General features: G+C 50.2%; 1 protein-coding gene across 2 annotated transcripts; it reads left to right on the plus strand.

The window, feature by feature from the left end:
- Positions 1-1,481: 1,481 nt before the first annotated feature.
- On the plus strand, positions 1,482-23,633 carry DNAJA1 (DnaJ heat shock protein family (Hsp40) member A1). Of its 2 annotated transcripts, XM_073346029.1 has the most exons (9): positions 1,482-1,623; positions 2,607-2,748; positions 2,858-3,035; positions 3,270-3,374; positions 3,591-3,818; positions 7,421-7,535; positions 19,559-19,674; positions 21,611-21,711; positions 22,308-23,633. In XM_073346029.1, exons 2-9 carry the CDS (start codon positions 2,617-2,619, stop codon positions 22,524-22,526), a joined length of 1,194 nt encoding a protein of 397 aa, XP_073202130.1. In that variant the 5' UTR covers positions 1,482-1,623; positions 2,607-2,616; the 3' UTR covers positions 22,527-23,633. The 2 variants fall into 2 exon arrangements, with proteins under 2 accessions (XP_073202130.1, XP_073202131.1); XM_073346030.1 differs by lacking the exon at positions 2,607-2,748 and having other exon boundaries at positions 1,535-1,623.

Consider the following 23,633-nt stretch of genomic DNA (forward strand, 5'->3'; position numbering starts at 1 on the left):
AGTGAGCTGTAGCTCACGAAAGCTTATGCTCAAATAAACTGGTTAGTCTCTAAGGTGCCACAAGTCCTCCTTTTCTTTTTGTTTATATCAGTTTAAATTCACACCTCAACTTACACTGCTATAGCTTGCCAATGTAAGCAATTTAGAGCATTTCTTTTTAAAACAGACCTCGGGCTTGTCCACACTGGCACTTTATAGCACTGCTGTAAAGACAACCCCCTGAGCACTGTAAGTAAGTGCCAGTGTACACCGGGCTCCCAGTGCTGGTAGCTATTCCCCTCATGGAGGTGGTTTTGTGCTGCAACTACACAGCCACCTTAAAGCACTTCCGCAGCAGCACTTTAACCTTGCTAGTGAAGACGTGCCCTTAGTGACGCAGTTAAACTAGTGCAAACCTCTGCTTGGACACTTGAAACTTGGTTTAGATTAAACCTGTTCCTATTCAGCTTAACCTAAACGATAGAACCACACCGAAGAAATTGGTAGAACTGTCCCATATGGTCAAGGCCTCAGAATCAGGCAGCTGTGTACAGGCCAGGCCTCAATCACAGCACATTACACATCCACCTTGGACTAAAACAGAACCAGTCCCTCCTCACATACCCCAACCCCTCTCACCAGCTGTCCCTCTCCTCACTCTCTTCACCCCTCCCATCCCCCCCAGCCTCCCCTCTCCCCCACTTCACCCCTCCCCCATCCCCTCCCCCCTCCTCACCTCCCCAGCCCCCCCTCTCCTCCCCCACTTCACCCTTCCCATCCCCCCTCCTCACCTCCCCAGCCCCCCCCTCTCCTCCCCCACTTCACCCTTCCCCATCCCCCCTCTCCTCCCCCTCCTCACCTCCCCCCATCCCCCCTCCCTCCTCACCTCCCCAGCCCCCCCTCTCCTCCCCCACTTCACCCTTCCCATCCCCCCTCCTCACCTCCCCAGCCCCCCCTCTCCTCCCCCACTTCACCCTTCCCCATCCCCCCTCTCCTCCCCCTCCTCACCTCCCCCCATCCCCCCCTCCCTCCTCACCTCCCCAGCCCCCCCTCTCCTCCCCCACTTCACCCTTCCCATCCCCCCCTCACCCCGCCCCCAGCTCTCCCTCCTCACCTCTCCCAGGCCCCCTCCTCACCTCCCCCACTTCACCCCTCCCGCCCCCCACCCCGTCACCCCTCTCCTCACCCCCCCTCCACTAGGCCTAGGCCCCAGCCCCCTCTTCACACGGCCCCGACCCTCCTCCTTCTCACCCTCCAGCCCCCACCCCGGTTACAAACCCCCCCCAACGCCCGCCGGGGCAGGGGCAGAGCCAGCCAGTCACCCTCTCGTTGCCATCGTCAGACGCCGGCGCGTGCCTCGCGCGGCATGCTGGGAGCTGTAGTCTCGCGGGCCGGCCCCGGAGGGACGAGGAGAGGTCACGGGCTGCGATTGGCTCGCGGCTCCTCTCTCCGCCCCCGCGTTCCTTTCCCGTCGGTGATTCGTCCTGGCAACCGAGGGGGCGGGACTTCCGGGGCGAGGCTTCGCCAGCGACAAAACTCCCCGGATGCGTTGCGGCAGAGACCGGCTTGGAAAGAACTTTCTAGAACAGCCAGGCGCGGCGAGCGCAGCCGAGACCGGAGCCCGCCCAGCCCCCGCCGCCGCCGGTGAGTGGCAGCTGCACCGCACACCCCCCTCCCCGCCGCCGCCGCCGCCGCTCCCATCCCGGCCCCGCACCTCCCGGGCCCCCGCCGCTCCCCCCGGCCCGGCGCCCCGCACCTCCCGGCGCCCCGCACCTCCCCGGCCCCCGCCGCTCCCCCCGGGCCCCGCACCCCCCGGGCCGCTCCCCTCCCCCCGGGCCGGCGCCCCGCACCTCCCGGCGTCCCGCACCCCCCGACCCCCGCCGCTCCCCCCGGGCCGGCGCCCCGCACCTCCCGGGCCGCTCCCCTCCCCCCGGGCCGGCGCCCCGCACCTCCCGGGCCCCCCGCCGCTCCCCCCGGGCCGGCGCCCCGCACCTCCCGGGCCCCCGCCGCTCCCCCCGGCCCGGCGCCCCGCACCTCCCGGCGCCCCGCACCTCCCCGGCCCCCGCCGCTCCCCCCGGGCCCCGCACCCCCCGGGCCGCTCCCCTCCCCCCGGGCCGGCGCCCCGCACCTCCCGGCGTCCCGCACCCCCCCGACCCCCGCCGCTCCCCCCGGGCCGGCGCCCCGCACCTCCCGGGCCGCTCCCCTCCCCCCGGGCCGGCGCCCCGCACCTCCCGGGCCCCCGCCGCTCCCCCCGGCCCGGCGCCCCGCACCTCCCGGCGCCCCGCACCTCCCCGGCCCCCGCCGCTCCTCCCGGGCCCCGCACCTCCCGGGCCGCTCCCCTCCCCCCGGGCCGGCGCCCCGCACCTCCCGGGCCGCTCCCGCTCCCCTCCCCCCGGGCCGGCGCCCCGCACCTCCCGGGCCGCTCCCCCTCCCCTCCCCCCGGGCCGGCGCCCCGCACCTCCCGGGCCGCTCCCCCTCCCCTCCCCCCCGGGCCCCGCACCTCCCGGGCCGCTCCCCCTCCCCTCCCCCCCGGGCCCCGCACCTCCCGGGCCGCTCCCCCTCCCCTCCCCCCCGGGCCCCGCACCTCCCGGGCCCGCGTGCCGGGGGCTCACGCTCGGTTCCCGCAGGCCGCCCGCCATGGTGAAGGAGACCACGTACTACGACGTGCTGGGGGTGAAGCCCGGCGCGTCGCAGGAGGAGCTGAAGAAGGCCTACCGCAAGCTGGCGCTGAAATACCACCCCGACAAGAACCCCAACGAGGGCGAGAAGGCAAGTGGCGCGGGGGGGGGGTAACTCTCCGGGGGGGGTCCCAGGGCTCGTGTCGGGCGGCTGCTGGCGAGTCGCCGTGTTAACGCGCCTTCCGACCTGTCTCCTCCAGTTCAAGCAGATTTCCCAAGCCTATGAGGTACTCTCCGATCCCAAGAAGAGGGACTTGTACGACAAAGGTGGCGAACAGGCTATTAAAGAGGGTGGTGCTGGCAGTGGTTTCGGGTCACCCATGGATATTTTTGATATGTTCTTTGGAGGAGGCGGAAGAATGCAGAGAGAGAGGAGAGGTAATTTGTCTGTTTCTGTGATACTACCTAAAGTGACCCTTTACTGTGGAAGTGTTTCCTGTAGAATATGTAACTGTTCAGAGTATGGCGTAAGATTACGGACGCTCACTTCTGTAAAACATTTACAAACTAAACAGCGTTGTCAATGCTGTGCAACAGTGTCTAAGATTATTAGAAACAGTATCTGGTTCCAAGCGAATGACATGTCAGGTAAAACCTTTTTACTCTTTACAGGTAAAAATGTTGTTCATCAGTTGTCAGTAACTTTGGAAGACTTATATAATGGTGCAACAAGAAAACTGGCTCTGCAGAAGAATGTGATCTGTGACAAATGTGAAGGTATGTTAATGTTCACTGTTGGATTTTTATAATCTAAATGTTTTTCAGATAACTGCATATTGGAATTAAAAGTTCATTCAGGTTAAAAGAAACCCTGGATTTAGATGAACTTAACTCTATTTCTAGGTAAATTGTAAACGTACTTCTAGTTTTAAGTTCCTTTTTTAGCGAGAAAACACAATCAGTTCTAATTAGACTTTGCTGTCTTGTCATCAGGCCGAGGTGGTAAGAAAGGTGCAGTAGAATGCTGTCCCAATTGCAGAGGTACAGGCATGCAAATACGAATTCACCAGATAGGACCCGGAATGGTTCAGCAAATCCAGTCTGTGTGCATGGAATGCCAGGGACATGGGGAGCGTATCAGTCCTAAGGACAGGTGTAAAAGCTGCATTGGAAGGAAGATTGTTCGAGAGAAGAAGATTCTAGAAGTTCATATTGATAAAGGTAATGTCTTCAAGGAGAATTTGGCTGATTTTTGTAATATCTTGATCACGGGTACTCAAACTGGGGGTCAGGGCCCCGCAGGGGGTCACGAGGTTATTACATGGGGGTTTGCGAGCTGTCAGCCACCCCCCCCCCCCCCCCGCTTTGCCTCCAGCATTTTAATGGTGTTAACTATATCAAGTGTTTTTAATGTATGGGGAGGGGTTGTACTCAGAGGCTTGGTATGTGAAAGGGGTTACCAGTACAAAAGTCTGGGAACCCCTGCTCTAAATAGATTTGTATTAACCTTGGATTTGCATGATACAAATTTCAGTAATTGAAAAAGAGCTTTTACCCAGTGGCAGTGTTACCTCCATGTTAAAATGTGTAGCAATAGTAGCGCATATAGCTTACTATTAAATGATAAAACCTGCGCAGAGCTCTAAAGGGTAGACTTGGCTTCAGATACGCACAGCTTGATGGCTAATGGTGGAAATTACTGCTCACTTCTTTAGTAAGCATTAACTTGACTACACCTAGTGCCATGTTAGTTGCATATTGATTACTGGATATGCAAACTGGATTGATTCATGGTGAAGAGAAACTGACAAGCAGACTAATATGCCAGAATGCTGACTAATTACTGACACTGGTTAAAATCAAGCAAGTGGAACGCTTGGTGATGAGTTAAGTTGCTTTAGTATTACCCCTTCAGGAATTCTGTGGACAATATTTTAAAATCCTCAATAAAAAAATACGGAGGCTCCAGCATGGCAGTGGGGAACACAGCCGCCTGGCTGCATGGAGGTGGGAGATCGTCCTGCAGTCCCCATTTTCTCTCCTTTCCTTCCCCCTCCCAGACAGGGACTCAGCAGTGAGGCTGCACTTGACCCTGACACAGTGCAAGAGCTGGGCCTGCCCCAGGAACACCCTGGGGCCCTGCCTCTCTGCGCCAGGTCTAGGCAGGCAGGCTCAGCCCAGCAGGATCAATATTTGGAGGGTTTAGCATGGAGCAGTTTTAGTGCTGGCGACTCAGTGGGGGATCTGGATTCACATAGGCTTGTTGGCGCTGCACAGGCAATGGGGCTCTGCAAGGGGGTCCAGGTGAAAGTGGGGAAGGGGGCTGCTGCTGCCAGGGGGATACTGCATGTAAGGCTGCTTCTTCCGTTTCCCCTCCCCTCGTTACCTTTTTCTCCCACCTGTGCCCTGCTGCAGGCATTCACCATTGTACAGAAACAGGATGGCTCCCAGCACAGAGAAGGGGGGCTTGACCGGCGCTAGGACCCAGAGGCAGTGTCCAGCTGCAGAGTCAGCTAGCCTTTGTGGAACCCTCTTTTTCACCTGGGCAGCTCTGTGTGCATGCAGAAATGGGGGTGGGGGACAGTGGCACATGACCCTGTATGCCTCCCCAAAGTGCGCCATGAGCATCCCCAGCCCTATGCCCCCCATGTAGACTTACCTCTCTACTGGCTGCTCCAGACACCAGAAGCCCCACTGGCATGTGTTCATTTTTGCAGCTTCTGTTTGCTTCCTTGTCACTTCTGTGGGGAAGCAAATAAATTTGTGGGGGTGGTGCAGAATTCCCCCAGGAGTATAATGTTTCCACTAGTCTTGAGGTTTGCACAAATCCTGGTCATTCTGCTGTATCTCTGTAAGAACAGATCTGCTAAAGTTGTGGTGTAAAAACAATTCTAAGTCTGTAATGCTTAGAACTCAATCTATTAAGCCATCCTAACAGTCTTGCTCCAGGTGCTACTGACCTACATTAACTTTGCCAGATATTGTTCAAGCCAACCAGCAGAGTTCACTACAAACAACTCTCTTCAGAGGTAGGGGATGGGGAAAGGCCATATTGTGCAGCAGATGCAAGAAGCTTCTAGTGCTGAATAGGCCTTGTCAAAAGCTGATCAGTACTGGCTGTGGAAGAATTTGGGCAGTCAGATGTTAACAGCTTGACAAGCATGCAGCACACCCCAACTGGCTGAAGTGCCTGACCCTCCCAGTAATTTCATTCTACATCTACACTTGAAGTCTCTGTAATATGCCTAGAATTTTAAAGGAGGGAGAATATTGAAGCCACAGTTACGGGTGGGGAGGAGGAGAGCAGAAGTTGGCAGTAAGGTACATGCAACACTTCCAGGATCTAGTATCTTCATCTTGAATGATTCAGACCTAAATATGTCCTGATTAACATGGTTGAAGTATGCAGGCCTCCAGGGTGCAGAGTGCTTTTCCTTAGTGCCTAAGGGAGTTGAACGCCTTTTGACAATACTATCCTTAATCTCTACACTGTTGCCATAGCTTTACAATTTGGCTGTTTGCTGTCTACTCAGCTGGGTGTTAGTAATCTAGTATGAAGTCCTAAAACACATGCTTAAATTACTGTAGGATTCCACTTCCTTGCACTTGATTACAATTCTTTTCTGTGCTTGACTATTGTTTCTAGACTGATGGTCCATGCACTGAGACAAGGTAGGTGAGGTAATATCTTAATGGACCAACTTCTGAGAGGGTGAGACAGGCTTTCACGTTTACACAGAGCTTTTTTCAGGCATATACATCTCCATGCACTGTTTTGTAGACACTTCAAAGACTACTTGTTTACTTATATCCTGCTCCTTCCCATTGACCTAGCAGCTGGACAAGCAGATACCAAAAGCATGGTTTCTCTGGGGGTTTGGTGGAGGTGCTCAGGCCCTGCCCCCACCACTCCTATTCCCCCACCTATTCCCACCCTGTTCTGCCCGCTCCTCCCCCTTCCTCCAGTGCTCCTTGTTGTCAAAAGCTGAAGCATGGTGGGTGGGAGGGAGGTGATCTGGCAGCTGGTGAGTGCTGAGCACCTACTATATATAGGTTTCAGAGTAGCAGCCGTGTTGGTCTGTATTCGCAAAAAGAAAAGGAGTACTTGTGGCACCAAATAAATTGGTTAGTCTCTAAGGTGCCACAAGTACTCCTTTTCTTTCTACTATATATATATATATATTTTCACCCCCTCCCCCGTGGGTGCTCTGTGATCAAGAGACTATTCCACCAGTCTTGAAATGAGGAGACTTGGATAACTAAATCAGAAGAAGCCGGGTGTTAGCCCCAAAAGGAAAGACCTGCCTGGTTGTGTAGTAGTAGCTTTTTGATGTGAGAGAACTGGAGGTCTTATGAAGAGGATTTCCTATTTACATACTTGCAGCTTCAAAATCATGCTTAACCCCAGTAGCTCTGCAGCAGCTATGTACAAAACAGCCAGTAGGTGGAAATACAAGGAGGCTTTAAGCAAACCACTTGGGACTGTGATGGTGGTAAGTAGTCATCTCAGCTATTCTTCTGATTTCATCAAGGAATGACCTTTATAGGTGGCAATCCTGACTAGAATTGGGCTGCTTGACAACTAGCTGAGAGGGCCCAGCAGTTCAATATGCTGCCATAGCCTAGATTGCCTTCATGCAGGGCTCTGGAAATGTAGCTGGTTAGTCATGTGTAGTGCTTTGAGGGGGACAGGGGGAAGTAGATGCAATATCAGAACCTACCAATTCCAACTGTTTTTTGTAGCACAAGTTACAGCCTGCTAAAGTGATACTATTTTTGTACTGTAGCTATTTCAATTCTAATTACATGTGCCTTTGCAATAGGAATGAAGGATGGTCAGAAGATAACATTCCATGGGGAAGGGGACCAAGAACCAGGACTAGAGCCAGGAGACATCATTATTGTCTTGGATCAAAAAGACCATTCTACATTTACAAGGTAAAGATCTAGCTGAAAGACCTACACTCACAAGCTTGAGATGTTTCTGTGTTGTCCAGAAACTTCATACATCTAAACTCAACCAGTGCTATCCAGCTAGATTTCAATTGCTCTAAGCTGGTTTATAGAGTTGGATGAACGCTTGGCTTATTCTTTTAGAGCAGTGGTCCCCAAAGTGTGGAGGAACACTGGGGGGTGGGGGAGCATGTAGTGTGGCCCTGGCTGCTGCTGAGCCAACTGTGCAGTAAAGGGGGACACAGACAGATTCTATTACAGGGGGTGGGGCACATGACAGGAAAAGTTTCAGCACCACTACCGAGTCTCTGAATATTTGCAGAGATACCTGTTCAATTAGTCTTATAGCTGGCATTGCACTTGTTGCTTTGCAGATGTAAGATCTCTCCAAATGGCTTCTAGACAAACCAAAGAGTGGGTAGTTGGGAGTAGGATATTACAAAAATCGAGGTCAGAATCATGAGTTTTCCTGAATGTTCAGCACGTGCCTTCATGCTGACTTGCTGTGAATATCTGCAGTGATTATTGCAAGATGTTATCAAATCTACTCCATTACCTGTATTTTCAAGCTGCTACTTTGCTCAGCCATAGCTGTTAGACAACCAAGCCTGGTTTCAAGAAAGATGAAACTTAAAACTTCAGGTCTGTCTTTCTCCGTGTGGATCCTGCTTATGGTGCCCATGCTCATCAAACTTCCAAGATTAGAATCTTCTGACAGGCACTACCTCAGACAATGCTGATGTACTGCCTGTCTCTCTGCCCCCCTCCTGAGGGCGTATTAGGCAGAGCAGCCCCAACCGCCTTTTGGTTGCTCTTACCAGTGGCAGGGAGATGAAACTCAGTGGTGTCTGCCTGGTACCCTGTAATATCTTTTTAAATCAATTTTGTAAATACTAACACTATATTAGTTCAGGGGTTTTCTACTGCCTCCGATGCATCCAGGCAGGGCAGAGTTGAGCAGTGCTGTAAGGGCAACTCAGTGCTGTATTATTCTAAACTGAGCACAAAGCCTGTTGATCAGCTTCCTAGCCTGTCCAGGGTTCTTTACGTTACTCAGTTCCACAGGGTGTTGCAAAGTCCACTCTGGCACTTGCAGAATTCTCAGTGGGTCAGACTCCCTCATGTTTGGTCTGGTACTGTTTCCAGGGTTCTTATGCTACTGGCAGACTTCTTACTATTGACATTTCACCCCTGGCACCAACCCCAGTACGAATGCCACCAAAAATTAATCTTTTTTGGTACAGTATTCACCTATCCTACCACTGAGGTCAGCACTAACCCCTAGAACAGATTTGCTGTTCATATTCTCCTACACACTCTGCAGAATCAGATCCTTCACCAGACATCCCCCTCCATCCAGGTTTTCATGATGTAGGGCAATTTACAGCTCACCCTCAATCATGCCAGCCAACTTCAGGGGTTAACTCAGGCTCCTAAATCCCCCAGAGCATGTTGACATCCCTTAGCAGACATCACCTTGGGCATCAGGGTCTCCTCAATCTAATCCCTTCAGCTTCCCACCCTTGCCTCATTGGACATTCTGGGGGCCCATCTGGACACTGTTGGAGCTGCTTTTGCTCCTCTTGCAAATGACCCCTTTCCCGCTAGGTGCTGTGTTTGATCACCAAGTAGATCTCTCAAGGTACTGCAAGAAAAAGTGGAGGCCAAGGCTCAGGAGGAAGGATAGAAAGGAGAATCCTTTCAGTCCCTCTCAGCTGACTACTCCTAAGAATCCATCTTCCTTTTCACTGAATTACATGTTAATTTTACAGAGTTACTTGCTCCAATGCCATCTGACCACTTCAAACCCTTCCAGGAGTTGCTGGGAAGGATTGCAGACACTCTGGACACAATTATCTGTAGTGCAAGAAGAAGCACATAATTAGAATGGAGGATGTTATACCTTCCAGGCACATTGGCAGTGTCAAATGAAGGTGATCTAGACCCTGCTAAACCTGTGGCAGACTCCTGCTGCTATACCTTCAGTGCTGAAACAGACAAGAGACCAAGTCCCTCGAGCAACTTGAATATTTTGTCTGTATCCAGCTTCTGGCTTGCTAGTGGTATCTGCAGCACAAGAGAAATCCAGGCTAGGACCGCCTAAAGCCATCCCTAATAACACCCCTCCAAGAGATCTTTTAATCAAAAAGACTTACTCAGTATCGCTTCAACTGCAGATGGCCACTAGTCAAGCCATAAATGACTGTTCAACCTGGCAGAGAAGTGTCATCCTTGACAAGCTCCCACAGAAATCTGAGATCCATCATTTAGGAAACTATTAGTAGCTGAACCCTGTTCCAAGCACCTCTGGGTAGAGCTGGGTGAAACTTTTTAGATGAAGAATTTATTTGCTGCAAATATGTAGTTCCAGTCAACTTGACAGTATTGGCAAATCTGATGCAAATTTGCCAGGTAGCTTCACCAAAACTCTGAGGTTACAGTCACGTAGATATTGATGATTCCCTTTGTCCCAATGGTCAGGGCACTCAGCTTGGTTTGAATCCTCTCTCTGGAGCAGGGACTTGAAGTTGGGCCTCACCATCCCAGGTGAGTGCCCTAACCACCAGGCTATAGTCACTTTCTCTCGTCCTGTTACTGTTCCATTTTCTATAAGGTAGAATAGATTCAATAGGAGATGGTGAGAGCCCCATAGAATGCCCTATAGCTTGGTGGTTGGGTCACTCACCTTGAAGGGAACTGGGATTGTTTAGTCTGCAGAAGAGAAGAATGAGGGAGTATTTGGTAGCTGCTTTCAACTGCCTGAAAGGGGGTTCCAAAGAGGATGAACCTAGACTGTTCTCAAGGGTACTAGAAGACAAAACAAGGAGTAATGGTCTCAAGTTGCAGTGGTGGAAGTTTAGGTTGGATATTAGGAAAAACTTTTTCACTAGAAGGGTGGTGAAGCACTGGAATGCGTTACCTAGGGAGGTGGTGTGGTGAAGTCTCCTTCCTTAGAGGTTTTTAAGGTCAGACTTGACAAAGCCCTGGCTGGGATGATTTAGTTGGGGATAGCTCCTGCTTTGAGCAGAGGGTTGGACTAGATGACCTTATGAGGTCCCTTCCAACCCTGAGATTCTATGAACGGGTAGGGGAAAGACCTGGGTTTAAATCCCTACTCCAGGGCCCCAACCACTGGGCTAAATTATAAGGTGGGCACCACAACCATTACCTCTTCTAGCCTTTTTGTCAATCAAATACTCTAAAAGTGCCCGGAAACAAATGATTTGGGGTCAAATAGCATGTTCTGTTTACCCATAAGACTTCTGACCTCACCAAAAAACCTGTAATTTTTGAATTTGGTTTGATCTGAACAAAACCTTTTTTTTTTATGGAGTTGCCGGAGTGGCAAACAGTTGTTTTCTGGGATTTTTTGGGCCTGGCTTCAGCCATGTGTATCTCAGATTAAAACAGCCCATTCCATGACTACAGCCATCACCACAATAAGGGCATCCTGTTTACAATCCACAGGGATTCTAGAGAAGTCCAAACAACTATCAACAATGTTTTAATTGAATGACAAGCTATTAGCTCCTGCAAGGATGACTTATGTACCCTAAAGGAGCACAGGGCCTGCTGTCAGGAGAAAACGTCATGTATCCAGGCTAGTTCAGACAGAACTTTCTCCCGTTGGCACCAGATGGTGCTGATTATTCAAAGTCTCACTTTTCCCTCAGATAGCTCCCTCCCTTCCCAGCAGCTGGCTTCTTAGTTGGGTTCAGAGCTATGTATCAGTCCAACTAGAGCATCCTATGTCTACCCCATTTTTGGTTCCTGCATTTCCCATTTTTCTCACCCATGGTCTGGGATTGCTACAGACCAGTGGATAACATACATCTCCTTTAATCTCCAGTTCCACTCCTGGCCACTCACCTCCCTAGTTCCCTGATCTTCTTAAGGGACCCACCTTGCATGACAAACTGAGGGATTGTTGATGTGGAATCCTTACAACATAAGTGCTCAGGAGTTCAGAGGGAACTGGTACTTATATCCCCAAAAGAACAAGGGATGCATCTTGTGCTGGACCTGAGATGACTACACAAACATACAGTGCACTTACATGATGACTTTTGACAGACCTCCCCTCCACTCTCCCCAAGGCTGGTTAAGGTCTGTTTACAAACCCATCAAACAGTGTATGGACACTCACTTCATGGTCCAAGTAGGAGTACCAGTTTCCCTAAACTGGATGATGACCTTGATGGTGTGCAAGGGGTACCATTCTGTAATCTGTACCTTACCTCAGACTGGAACACTGATTACAGATGCATCCATGGCAGGTTGGAGAGGCCCATCTAAACCACCTGCAAGTTCAATACATGTAATTTTGGGAAAAAATCCTCAAGCCATTTCAGTGTGCTGTAATTCCATACAAGTGGACTACCCTGCAGAGCTTTTGTACTGCTACTGGAAGGAACTACTGTACAGATCTGACAGACAGCACCTCTACAATGTATATCCACAGGTGGGGGTGCCAACTTGTCCCTCCTCCCCAAATTGTCAGGAAGCAATCGTCCTGTGAGGGTGGTTCGACCTTCACACATCTTAGCTCCATGGCATGTCACCTACCAGGAACAAACAGTGGAACAGATTTCTTCACCAGGCACGACTCAGCCAGCCATTAATGGTTACTGGAGACTTGTTCTCAAGCCTAGCAGATAACTCCTTGTGACAGAGTAAGGTTAGGAAGATGGCAAGCCAGTCCTTGGTCTCAAAAAGTTGAGAAACACTGATCTAGACCTGTTTGTTGTAAACAGGTACAACAGTGCCCACAAGTTCTGCTCCAGGGCTGGTGATAAGGATGCCTTCCTCATTCCTTGGTCTCAAGGTCTTCTCTACCTTTCCTTTTTTTTCCTCCATTGCCATGGCTCAGAAGGAAGATCCATCAGACTTGCCAGCAGAGTAATTATCCTAGCTTCTTGCTGGACCAAACAGCAACCCGTGGGCTGACTGCATCCATCCACACAGCCACCAACTTCTCTCCCCAGTCTGCCAGACTTATTCTGGGAAACTAGGGGACATTCTCCATCTAGGCCCATCTGACTGCTTGGAAATTGGCTCCCTACAGACAGGGACTGCTTTACAGTGATCCAATAAATACTTGCATAGAGCAGGAAGCCCTCTACAGATCAAAGGAGAAAAGTTCGTCTGGACTTCACAGCACTGATGCTTTAGAAGCCCCTATTCCTGAGATTTTTTTAGCTTGAATTGAAGGACATGGTCATCTGGCTTCATTACTGATTCTATCAGAATTTGTTTTGCTGCAATTTCAGCATGCCATCCCCAGTACAAGCTTTTATGGTGACTGGTTCTGGCCCATCCACTCATTTGTGTCTCTTCCTTGGGACCTGTATGTAGTTCTTATGGAACCTCCTTTGAACTTTCATTGAACCGCTCTCTCCACCATCTTGCGTTCAAACCAGCCTTTTTCTTGGCTGTCCTGCCTAACAGAGGAGTTAATAGTATTCAAGCACTGTTGGCAGACTCTCTCATGCTGTTTTCCGTAGGGGTATGATGATGCTGAGATCCCTGAAGTTCCTCACCAGCATGCTGTTTGATTTTCACTTAAATCAAACTGTCAGACTCCTTGCTGTCCTCAAATGAGGAAGGGGCTGAACACGTAGACATTTCCAGAGCCCGCCTTTCCTTCAAGTGATTGCTCATGCCCACTCAACTTAGTTGTGCATCCTCACACCGGTGCCGCCAGTTTTTTCCCTCCGCAGTATCCCTAGGGGACTAGCTCTGGTGCCCCCTGGAGTGGCGCGCACATGCTGCAGCATATAGAGCCCACCAGCCCCATCCACCCTCAGTTCCTTCTTGCTGCAAGTGACCATGCATGGAACTGGTTCCGCTACAGCTAGCGCTGTTGCTTCTCGTTCGTTCGAACACATTTACCTCATTCACATGGGGGGTGGCTTCCCTCTAGTGTTAGTTTCCTTATTCATTAGAGACTTTAAGCCCTGTGACGGCTATAAAAGGCCCATGCCCATTAGCAATCCACAGTGGTTTACGATGATTGGGTGACGGTCATATTAAGTGCAGAATCTGTAAGTCCTTCAAGCCCAGAATGAAGGAGCATGACATTCGCTTGAAAGCACTTCTTAGTTTGCCCTTACCGTGATGCCAGAGCAGCACTCCAATTCAGCACTGAGCTCAGTGACCTCGGTGCGTAGCACCCCACCGATCCCCTTCTGTGGCTCCAGCCAAGAAGCCTAGGAATATGGGGCAAGGAAGGCCTCCAGCTTCCTGGAAGGGAAAGGAAAAGTCTGAGGTGTACCAAGCCTGGTCTCGGGCACCTCTTCACCCCCTCAGGATCTTGGACCCCAATTCAGGTCAAGCAGTGTAGCCCAGCCTGCTCCCCGCCAGCTACCCCAGATAGCAACAGGTCCTCGTGAGCTACAGGTACCATCCATACTGGAGGCCCTGCAAGCGGCGCAAGAGATTGTCCCTCCTGGTGCTACCCACTCCAGTCCCTGCAGGGTACTGTCACTGGGTAAACCTGCATTTGGACCACCACAGCCTACACCTTTATGGCAACACTCCCTGTCACACGGGACGTCCTTCCAACAGTCGCCCTTTTGCAGCTGATATGCTTCTGACAGTGATTGGGGCCACAAAGCTTCTGGTTTCTGGACCTCAGACAAGGGCAGAGAGGCTCAAGGCATGGCTGACTGGTGACCAGGCACAGACCTTTGGAGGCTTGCGCTCCCCTGGCAGGAGTTTCAGAGTCTGCGCCCAGAGTCTTCGCGGGACTGTTAATGCTTCGGGAACAAGTCAGGGGACCAACGGACCATGGCCAGTCCCCCAGGGCAGCATCACCACATGCAGCTGCATCTTCACAATGCCCAGCTCACTCTGGTTTCCCAATCCTGCTCCACATCCCAGTACCGCTTGTCAAGTGTGAGGCATAGATTACCGGCCCCGGAGCTGTCGCAGATCCACCAGTCGCCTAGGTTCCGATCCAGACGCTTGTTGAGCGACCGGTACTGATCAGGACAGAGCCACCACTCACCCCCATCTTGGTCACAGGAGAGTGATCACTTGGGCTCTAGCTCAGGTTCAGAGTAAGGTTCCCTAGCTGCAGGACAAGCTCAGATACCTATGGTGCAGACTAAGTCAACGGCACTGCAGCCAGTACAGTGGTACCCATGGGGATTCACTCAACCCTCCCAGGCCACCCGCTCAGTATCCAGAGAGACTGGCTACCTCCCTCTTCTGTGCTGCTGCCCCCCCCCCCCTCAGTTCAAGAGGCCTCGACTGCAGGCACAGGAGGAAGTGGGTGAGCAAGCCCCCGGACCACTTCTGGTTGCGGAGGACCGACCCCTTGGTCCTGGTTTTCTCCTCCTAGTCGTCAGACAAGGCTATAGCAAGGGCTCCCTCCACTGATTCCCCCAGGATGATGCTAAGGCGCATCAGCAGCTGTTAGAGGGTCACCGCGAACGTGGGTCTCCAGCCTGAGGAGTTAGAGGAGCCTGCAGACTCCTTTGATCTCTGCTCTGTAGCTTTGCCCCTACATGAGGGGGTTGTGAAAATTACAAATGCCCTCTGGCAAACCTCCTCCTCCTTATCTCAGATCTCCAAGAGGGCAGAGCGCAAGAACTTTGTGCCATCCAAGTACAAGTACCTTTTTATACTCCCCCTGCTCCAATTCCCTAGTGGTAGAGGCAGGGTCAACCAGCGACTACCCCTAAGAATAAAGACTCAAGGAGACTAGACTTGTTTGGGCGTCAAGTTTTATTCTGCCTCCAGTCTACAGTTGCGGATGGCCAACCATCAGGCCCTCCTAGACTGCTATGATTCTAATATGAGGGCTCAACTGGGGCCAGAGCAACACTCCAGGCAGCGTTGGACATGGTGGACACTGCCACCCATACCATGGCATCCGTCATCTCATTGTTCAGGGCTTCTCTTCTCTGGTCTTTCCTCAGAGGCTCAGCAGTCAGTGCAAGACCACCTTTTCCACAGGCACGCCCTGTTCGCAGAACAGACCCACAATAAACTCTGGCCTGAGAGATTCCCACAGGACCATGAAAACACTGGGCCTGTATGTCCCCGGCCCTTCCTGCAAGCGGTTTAAGCCGCAGCAGCCTCGGAGCCAGGGGAGCCACCCGAGCCAGGATCCTCCTCATAAAATATCCATAAAGAGGCAGCCTGGCTACCACCCTCTGTCTACATCCTAGATGGGCTCAACCTGCAGTAAGCAGACTGGCAAGCGCCCATTTTGAGGGTATACCCAAGGGCAACCTACCAGGCTGTTCCCCAGATCCTTCCTCCCCTGTTTACCAACTGCCTTTCTTCCTTCCCTGTGTGGGCGTCTATAACATCAGACCAATGGGTCCTCAATATGGTAGTGCAGGGTTACACCCTTCAGTTACTTCCCCCCCCCCCGCCCCTTCTCACCCTGTCCCTCTTCAGGGACTCTTCTCGTGCAGGAGGTAGAGGGACTGCTACAGCTGGATGCGGTGGAGGTAGTTCCTGTGGAGTACAGAAACAAGGGGTTAATTCCGATACTTTTTAATCCTCAAGGCCAAGGGTGGTCTGCAGCCCATACTAGACCTGCAGGGCTTGAACTGCTATTTAGCGAAACTGAAGTTCCACATGGTCTTCCTGCCCTCCATCAACCCCTCCCTGGATCTGGGAGACTGGTTCTCTGCCCTCGATCTGAATGATGCGTACTTCCATATCGCCATCTTTGAGGGACACAGACGCTTCCGGTTCACAGTAGGTCCTGACCACTATCCGTTTGCAGTCCTTCTGTTTTGGCCTAGCGACAGCATCACGGGTATTTACCAAGTGCACATCAGTGGTGGTGGCTTACCTCAGACATCAGGGAATCCAGATCTACCTGTACCTTGATGACTGCTCATCAAGGGCAACCCCAGGTCCAAGGGACGTCGCAGTGCTGCTGGCCATGTGCTGTCGGCTCGGCCTGTGGTGAATGACACAATCCACGTTCGTTTGGGTATAGAGGATAGAGTTAATCGGAGTGGTGCTCAACTCAACCTGTGCCGGGGCGTTCCTGTCGCTGGAGACATTCAGGGCATTAGCAGACCTCATCATGGAAGTTTCCATGTCCAGGTTTGCCTGTACCTCCTAGGTCACATGGTGGCATGTACATATGTTGCGCGTGCTATGCCAGGCTCTGGATGTGACCCCTGCAGCAATGGCTGACTGTCTACTCCCAGTCCAGGCCACCTGGAAAAGGTGGTCACCGTTCCCGCAACAATACTCACCTCACCCCAGGAATGTCCTGGAAGGAGTCCCCTTTGACAGCACTGCCCACTCAGTCAAGTTCTTGGATGCCTCGGATCTTGGTTGCAGGGCGCACCTCAACAATCTCCAGACCCAGGGTACGTGGTTCCCAGTAGAGATGACGTTACACATAAACATCTAAGAGTTCAGGGCAGTCTGCAGGGCATGCACAGTCTTCCTTCCTCACCTGTCTGAGTCTTGATGGACAACACAGCCTCGATTGTCTATCAACAGACAGGGAGGAGCTTGATCCTCTGCCCTGTGCCAAGAGGCACTCAGTCTTTGGGACTTGTGCATCAACCACAGTATCAGTCTAGAAGCATGTCACCTCCTGGGGATCAAGAACACATTAGTGGATCACCTAAGCTGGGACTTCTCCTCTCACCATGAGTGGGTGCTCCACCATGAGGTAGCCTGCTTGGTCTTCCAGAGGTGGGAATATCCCCAAATGGATCTGTTCGTCACCAGCAAAGCAAGAAATGCTACCACTTCTGCTTCAGATGGGGTCTGGGCAAGGGCTCCCTCTCCAATGCCTTTCTTCTGTCCTGGATGGGAAGCCTGATGTACGTGCTCCCCCCAATCCCACTTGTCAGTAGGGTCCTGGCAGAAGTCAAGAGAGACAGGGCCAAAGTTACCATGATCACCCCAGCGTGGATGCCCCAGCATTGGTTTAGCATGCTGTTGAGCTTGGCAGCAGTCCCCTGTGGCCCCTGCTGGACTGACCAGACCTATTGTCACAGGACCGCGGTCGCCTCTTGCACCCCAACCTTATGTCTCTCCATCCCATGGCACGGATATTGCATTGATGACCCCCTGAAGAATGGACCTGTTCAGAGGAGGTCCAGCAGGTCCTCCTGGGGAGTAAAAAACCCTGGACTAGACAGACCTTTCTGGAAAGTGGACAAGACTTTTCCACTGGGTGGCCAAACGGGGCATCTCCCCTTCGCATTCTTCAGTGCAGTTGATCTCTGCCTTTCATCCACCCGTCCAGGGCAGACTGTGTTTTCCCATGACATGACATGATGGCCAGGTTCCTCAGAGGTATCGAGACCTTTTTCCTCAAGTCCAGTCCCACAACGGGATCTCAGCTTGGTTCTGTCCAGGCTCACAGGCCTAGCCTTTGGCCTCCTGCTTCCTGTCTCACCTATCGTGGAAGGTAGCTTTTCTGGTGGCAGTGACATTGGCGAGGCAAGTCTCCAAGCTGCAAGCCCTGACTTCGTAACTGCCTTCCAGCGGCCTTCTATAAGGACAGGGTCCAGCTCCAGCCCCATCCGGCTTTCCTTCCCAAGGAGGAGTCCACTTTCCACATGTGCCCGGACATCTTCTTTCCGGTCTTCTGCCCTAAGCCCTATGAGACTAGTGAAGAGAGGCGCTTTGAACATAAGGGCCCTGGCTTTCTACCTAGATCGGACAAAACCTTTCTGTAGGTCGACTTAGCTTTTCATCTCTACAGCTGATAGAAATCCTCTGTGTGGACACCAGGAGGCTCTTCATCTTAACTAGATTCTCTTGCATAAAAGCTTGTTACAAGCTGGCGGGGGCCCCACTGCCGCCAATTGTCAGAGCCCACTCGACTAGAGCGCAGGCATCCTCGCTGGCCTCCGGCACATGTTCCAATCCAGGACGTCTGTAAAGCCGCAGCATGGTCCTCAGTACACGGTTTCATGGCCCCCATGTCATCATGCAGCAGGCCAGGGACAACACGGGGTTTGGCACAGCTGTGTTGCAATCTACATGTCCATGAACTCCTTACCCACCTCCATGGGTACTGTTTGGAGTCCCCTAAGTTGAATGAACGTGAGCAATCACTAGAAGAAGACAGATACTTTTTTCTGTAACTGGTGTTCTTCGAGATGTGTTGCTCATGTCCATTCCACAATCTGCTCTCCTTCCCCACTGTTGGAGTTTCCAGCGAGAAGGAACTGAGGATGGAGGGGGCCAGTGGCTTTCTATTTATTTGGGGATTGAGCGGAATCCACCCTGACAGACTTGGAACTTACTGATCTTACAATAACTGATTCAGGAATTCTCCATATGGATTTTATGTCCACCCTCCATCGCAGCTCCTTCAGAGTCCATCTCTGCTTTGAGATTCTGGATTAGCCAGAGAGCTGAGGTGGCTGGGGCTGCTATGCCTGTTACCCCCTTGGGTGGGGGAGCTCAAGCACAAAGGGTGTGTAGGTGTGGCTCCAGCAGACGCTGCTAGCCAAAAGATTCTGATCTCACATGCCTGAGGTGCATGCACGCCAAGTGGGATCTACAGACAAAACAGCTAAAAAAGCCGTTTCTGTAAGGTAGCGGTTTTTCCCCTGAGCACCAGCCATCAGTGCAAGTAGAACAAAATGAGCAGCAGTGGCGGTCCTTTAATTTAAAGAGAACCATCACCACACTGCTGTAAGCATGTTGAAATCCTCCATGGCTCTTTAACAGTTTAGCCAGTTGTAGCATACTTGTCTTTCCCCAAATTTGGCATAGGGCAGACAATAGGAGTGTATGCAATCTAGTCACTCATGTGGGAGTAGAGCTAATTGGGTCTTTTGTCCTGGCCAAAGCCAAGTTAGTCTCTTGAGTGGTATACAGCTTCTTTATAATCTTCCTATAATTAATCTGTGTGGGTAGGGAAGGGTGGACTAATTTCTGGAATAAAATCCAATTTCTGCAAAGACCTACTAGGCAGTTCTAGTGTTAAAGATTTTTTCCAAAATCTTCAGAGCTCTCTTGCATGTGATGTATTTATTCAAATGTAAACTGTTCTGTAGGCGAGGTGAAGACCTGTTCCTGTCCATGGACATACAGCTGGTTGAGGCACTGTGTGGCTTTCAGAAACCTATTGCAACGCTGGATAACAGAACTATAATTATTACGTCTCATCCTGGTAAGTGTTTAAAAGTATTGCTGTTAAGCTTGTGCAGCTAGCAACATTATCCTTGAGTTCTCCAGTTGCATAGTAAAGGGACTAAAAGAGCATTTCAAGTAATAGTATTGGTTTAAAGTATTAACTTGGGCCAGAAAGTGTAAATCTCTGTCTTTTATACTGTAAAAACACTCTCCTTGAAAAGATTAAGTTTTAACTAGTATGTCCTGGTGGATGAGTTATTGGATTAATAACTCAAACTAATGAAAGATGCGACTTGTACATCAGGGTGTAACTTTCATAACTAACTGCACTCCACTCAGCAACAGATAAGACTCTCTCTCATGCACGGCTGTTTGTAACTTAACTTGACTAGATATGTGGGGGGAATTTAAGAAGGCCCCAACTCCTGTGAAAACTGGAGTTCTTGAGCTCAGAATTCATGGAATAGTGTCTGTTCAGTCAGAACACACTGCATAAGAGGGCTTCTTTCAGGATGCATGAACACACAATTGCATATGTATGCAGTGGTGGTGTAGCTGTGTCGGCCCGGGGATATTAGAGACAAGGTGCGTGAGCTATTACTGTATTGGATGAACTTCTCTTGGTAAGACAAGCTTTTGAGCTTCACAGAGCTCTTCAGGTCTGGGAAACGTACTCAGTGTCACAGCTAAATACAAAATTGAACAGATACTTTTAGCATAACCACTTATGTTAAAACTAAGTTAAATATGTCCTAAGGGAAGATGATGTGGCCTGTTACTACCCATGTAGTCGTAGGTAAGGCTGTGAGTCTGTCATGGATTCTGTAATTTCCTGGGACTTTTGCAGCAGCCAGTGTCCCTGACCCCAGGACCACTGAGGTGGTCTCCTACCATCACCACAGCACCAGTGGCGGTCCCGGGCCGCATGCCGCTGTCCCAGAGCACTGCAGTGCCCTGGCCCTGCCTCTCCGCTCCTCTTCTGCCCCCCAGCACCAAGATTCAGTCAGGGATATATCGTACAGGTCATGAGCCATGACTTTTACCAAAAACACCCATGACTAAGGCTAAGTGTCACAGAGGTCATGGAAGTCACAGAATCTCATCAGAAGCAAGCACCCGACAGACCAAGACACCAACTTAAAGCAACACCAGACACAACCAGAACAGATGTATGACAGCCCCCACAGCACCCCTTTCGAGATAGAGGGGTCCTACACATGCCTATCACATGTGGAGTACCTCATTCAGTGCACCGACTGCCCCGATGACACCTGTGTAGATGAAACCAATCAATCACTACATTCAAATGAACTCTCACAGTAAAATGATAGACACAAACGCCCTGTCATCTGTGGGTGAGCACTTCTCACAAAGCGATCACTTTATCTGACCATTAGTCGTCCACAAAGGACACCTGCACAACACCCTCAAAAGATGAGCTTGGGAGCTTAAATTCATAACTCTGCTAGACATTGAAAATCAGATTGGTTAGACACTATATTTGTAGCTTATTACAACAATCTGTAACTCACTAACTCTTTTTACCCTATGACTACAGGGGTGTTAACAGGCCACTTCACCTTGAATGATCCCTTAGAATATGTGCTATCTGTTTGATCTTCTATTTAGCTGTGACACTCAGAGTACCTTTCCCTGACCTGAAGAAGAGATCTGTGTGGCTTGAAAGCTTGTCTCTCACCAACAGAAGTTGGTCCAATAGAAGGTTACTTCACCCACCTTGTGTCTCCAATCACATTATATAGCCTTTTAAGACCACTTCTGGGTAGAGGAGAGTTGGCATTACCATTTACAGGCAACCAGGTTTTTAGCAGCCTTTTATGAAGGGGGGCCTGGATCAGTATAGTTTCATGAATGTTAGCCCAGAAAACATGGTGTGAAAGGGAGTTGAGGGGAGATCACATAAATGTAGCAACTATAACAGCTTGTCTTCTGTGTCTGGGTTTTTGCTTTAGGTCAGATCGTCAAGCATGGAGATATCAAATGTGTGCTGAACGAGGGTATGCCAATTTATCGCAGACCGTATGAAAAAGGGCGCCTGATCATGGAGTTCAAGGTAAGAGTTCAGGCAGCTGTGATAGTTAAACATGGCTCAGCACTGAACATGGTGGAAACCTGTCAGGTTAAAGTTGACTTCTATTTCTAAGGGGGACAAGAAGACAGGCACTCAGTCTTTGCTTGTTTCTGCCTTCAGTTCTGCCAAAGGCTGTGTAAACTAATCCAATATACAGGGTTATGCTGCTTAGAATAAGCTGAAATACTGACATTTTAAAAATAACTGCCTCAAATAGCTTGGAGAGGATCTTAAATGTGGACACTTTTTTCTTTGGAAACTACTTTATTGGAACAGTCATCTTGTAGGCAAAACATAGTGCATAGAGAGAGATCTGGAAAACCTGATAATGGAAGGCAGCCAGATTGTATGAGAGGTTTGACAAAAGTAAAAATGCATTCTACTTGCTAGCTTGTTTTTTTGTTTTATCCCTTGGGGAAACTTGGGAGCCTAGAGCTACTGAAAGAGCCCTAGGATTCTGCTACAAGCTGATGCTTGTAGGAGCAAGATAGCACACGCCTCTCAAAGCAGTAATACTGTGCGGTGGAGAAAAAACTGTTAGACTGTTCATGAATGGCCATCCTTACTGATTTTTTCAGGTAAACTTCCCAGAGTGTGGCTTCCTCTCTTCTGATAAGCTCTGTCTATTGGAAAAACTTCTACCTGCAAGGAAGGAAGTGGAAGAAACTGAAGAAATGGATCAGGTAGAGCTGGTGGACTTTGACCCTTCTCAAGAAAGAAGACAGCACTACAATGGAGAAGCCTATGAAGATGATGAGCATCATCCTAGAGGTGGTGTTCAGTGTCAGACATCTTAAAATGGCCAGTGAATAACCATTGTGATGCTTGTTTTGTATGCATTAGTGAGTGAGTGAAGACCTACAAGCAGCTCACTCGCTCCTTGCTATTGTTTTTGTTTTAATATTCAACCATAGTTGTGTTTTTTTAAAACAAGTTAATGAATAAAATATTAGAAAACCACACACTGACTTTGCAATTTATGTAAAGTTCAGGGTGCAAGCTCAGCTGAAGTTGACCAATGAAGTCAGCTACCCCTGGCAGCTTGTCTTTATTTCAGGCCTTGTAATTCTTGTATTTTAATTGTATGCAAATGCACTGGCTTAGATTAAGATTGTGTGGTGGTCTTTTAGATTCTATGCCCTGTTAATGAAGTATACCCAAGTATTTATTTATAGTTCATGTTAAGATCAGTGAAAGTTTCTGTTCTAATCAGACTGTAGAACATAACCTGTGACTGTTTTGGACTTGTACTGCTATTCATCAAATCAGGACTTGCTCTAATGCAGCTGCACAGTGCTGTACTGATTACCTCACTCTGACAAGGATGTGGTCCATCTTCATATGCCCACTTAAACTCCGGCAGATGCACCAGCTCCCTCAGCCTGCTGGATTTGAGATTTTTACAGATCCTTTTGCCTGCCCGCTTCATTCTTTTGTGACCCACTAGTGGATTACAAGTGAAGCTTCCTGCTGTTATAAGCACAGGCAACTTGTCAGGCACTAGTGAACAGTGGGACAGCACTAACGTGCCTAATTAAGGAGAGCTAGAATTTTAACCCCATAGTCCTTATTTGTGAGTGAGGCAAGCAGAACAGCTGAGCTTGCTATTCTAAATCCCTAAAGTAGTCTCTGCCTACTGATGTGAAGTTTGACCTCCAACTTGATGCATTAAGTTAGAGGAAGTACCACAGACTCAGTACTGGGGAGTGAAGGTGAAAGGTATATGACCCTGTATAAGGAATTTAATATTAACCAGAAGAGTGGATGACCAATTGAGAGTCCAGTATTTGTATCAAAGTTCTCATCTTTCTGTGTGCATAATCTTAATCTAATTCTTGAAAGACTCTGTATTGTTCCAGTTATTGTAGGCAAAACTTTTCCAATATAATTACAAAACTGTTCAA

This window comes from Lepidochelys kempii, chromosome 5, assembly GCF_965140265.1.
Source record: "Lepidochelys kempii isolate rLepKem1 chromosome 5, rLepKem1.hap2, whole genome shotgun sequence".
Classification (NCBI taxonomy): domain Eukaryota; kingdom Metazoa; phylum Chordata; order Testudines; family Cheloniidae; genus Lepidochelys; species Lepidochelys kempii.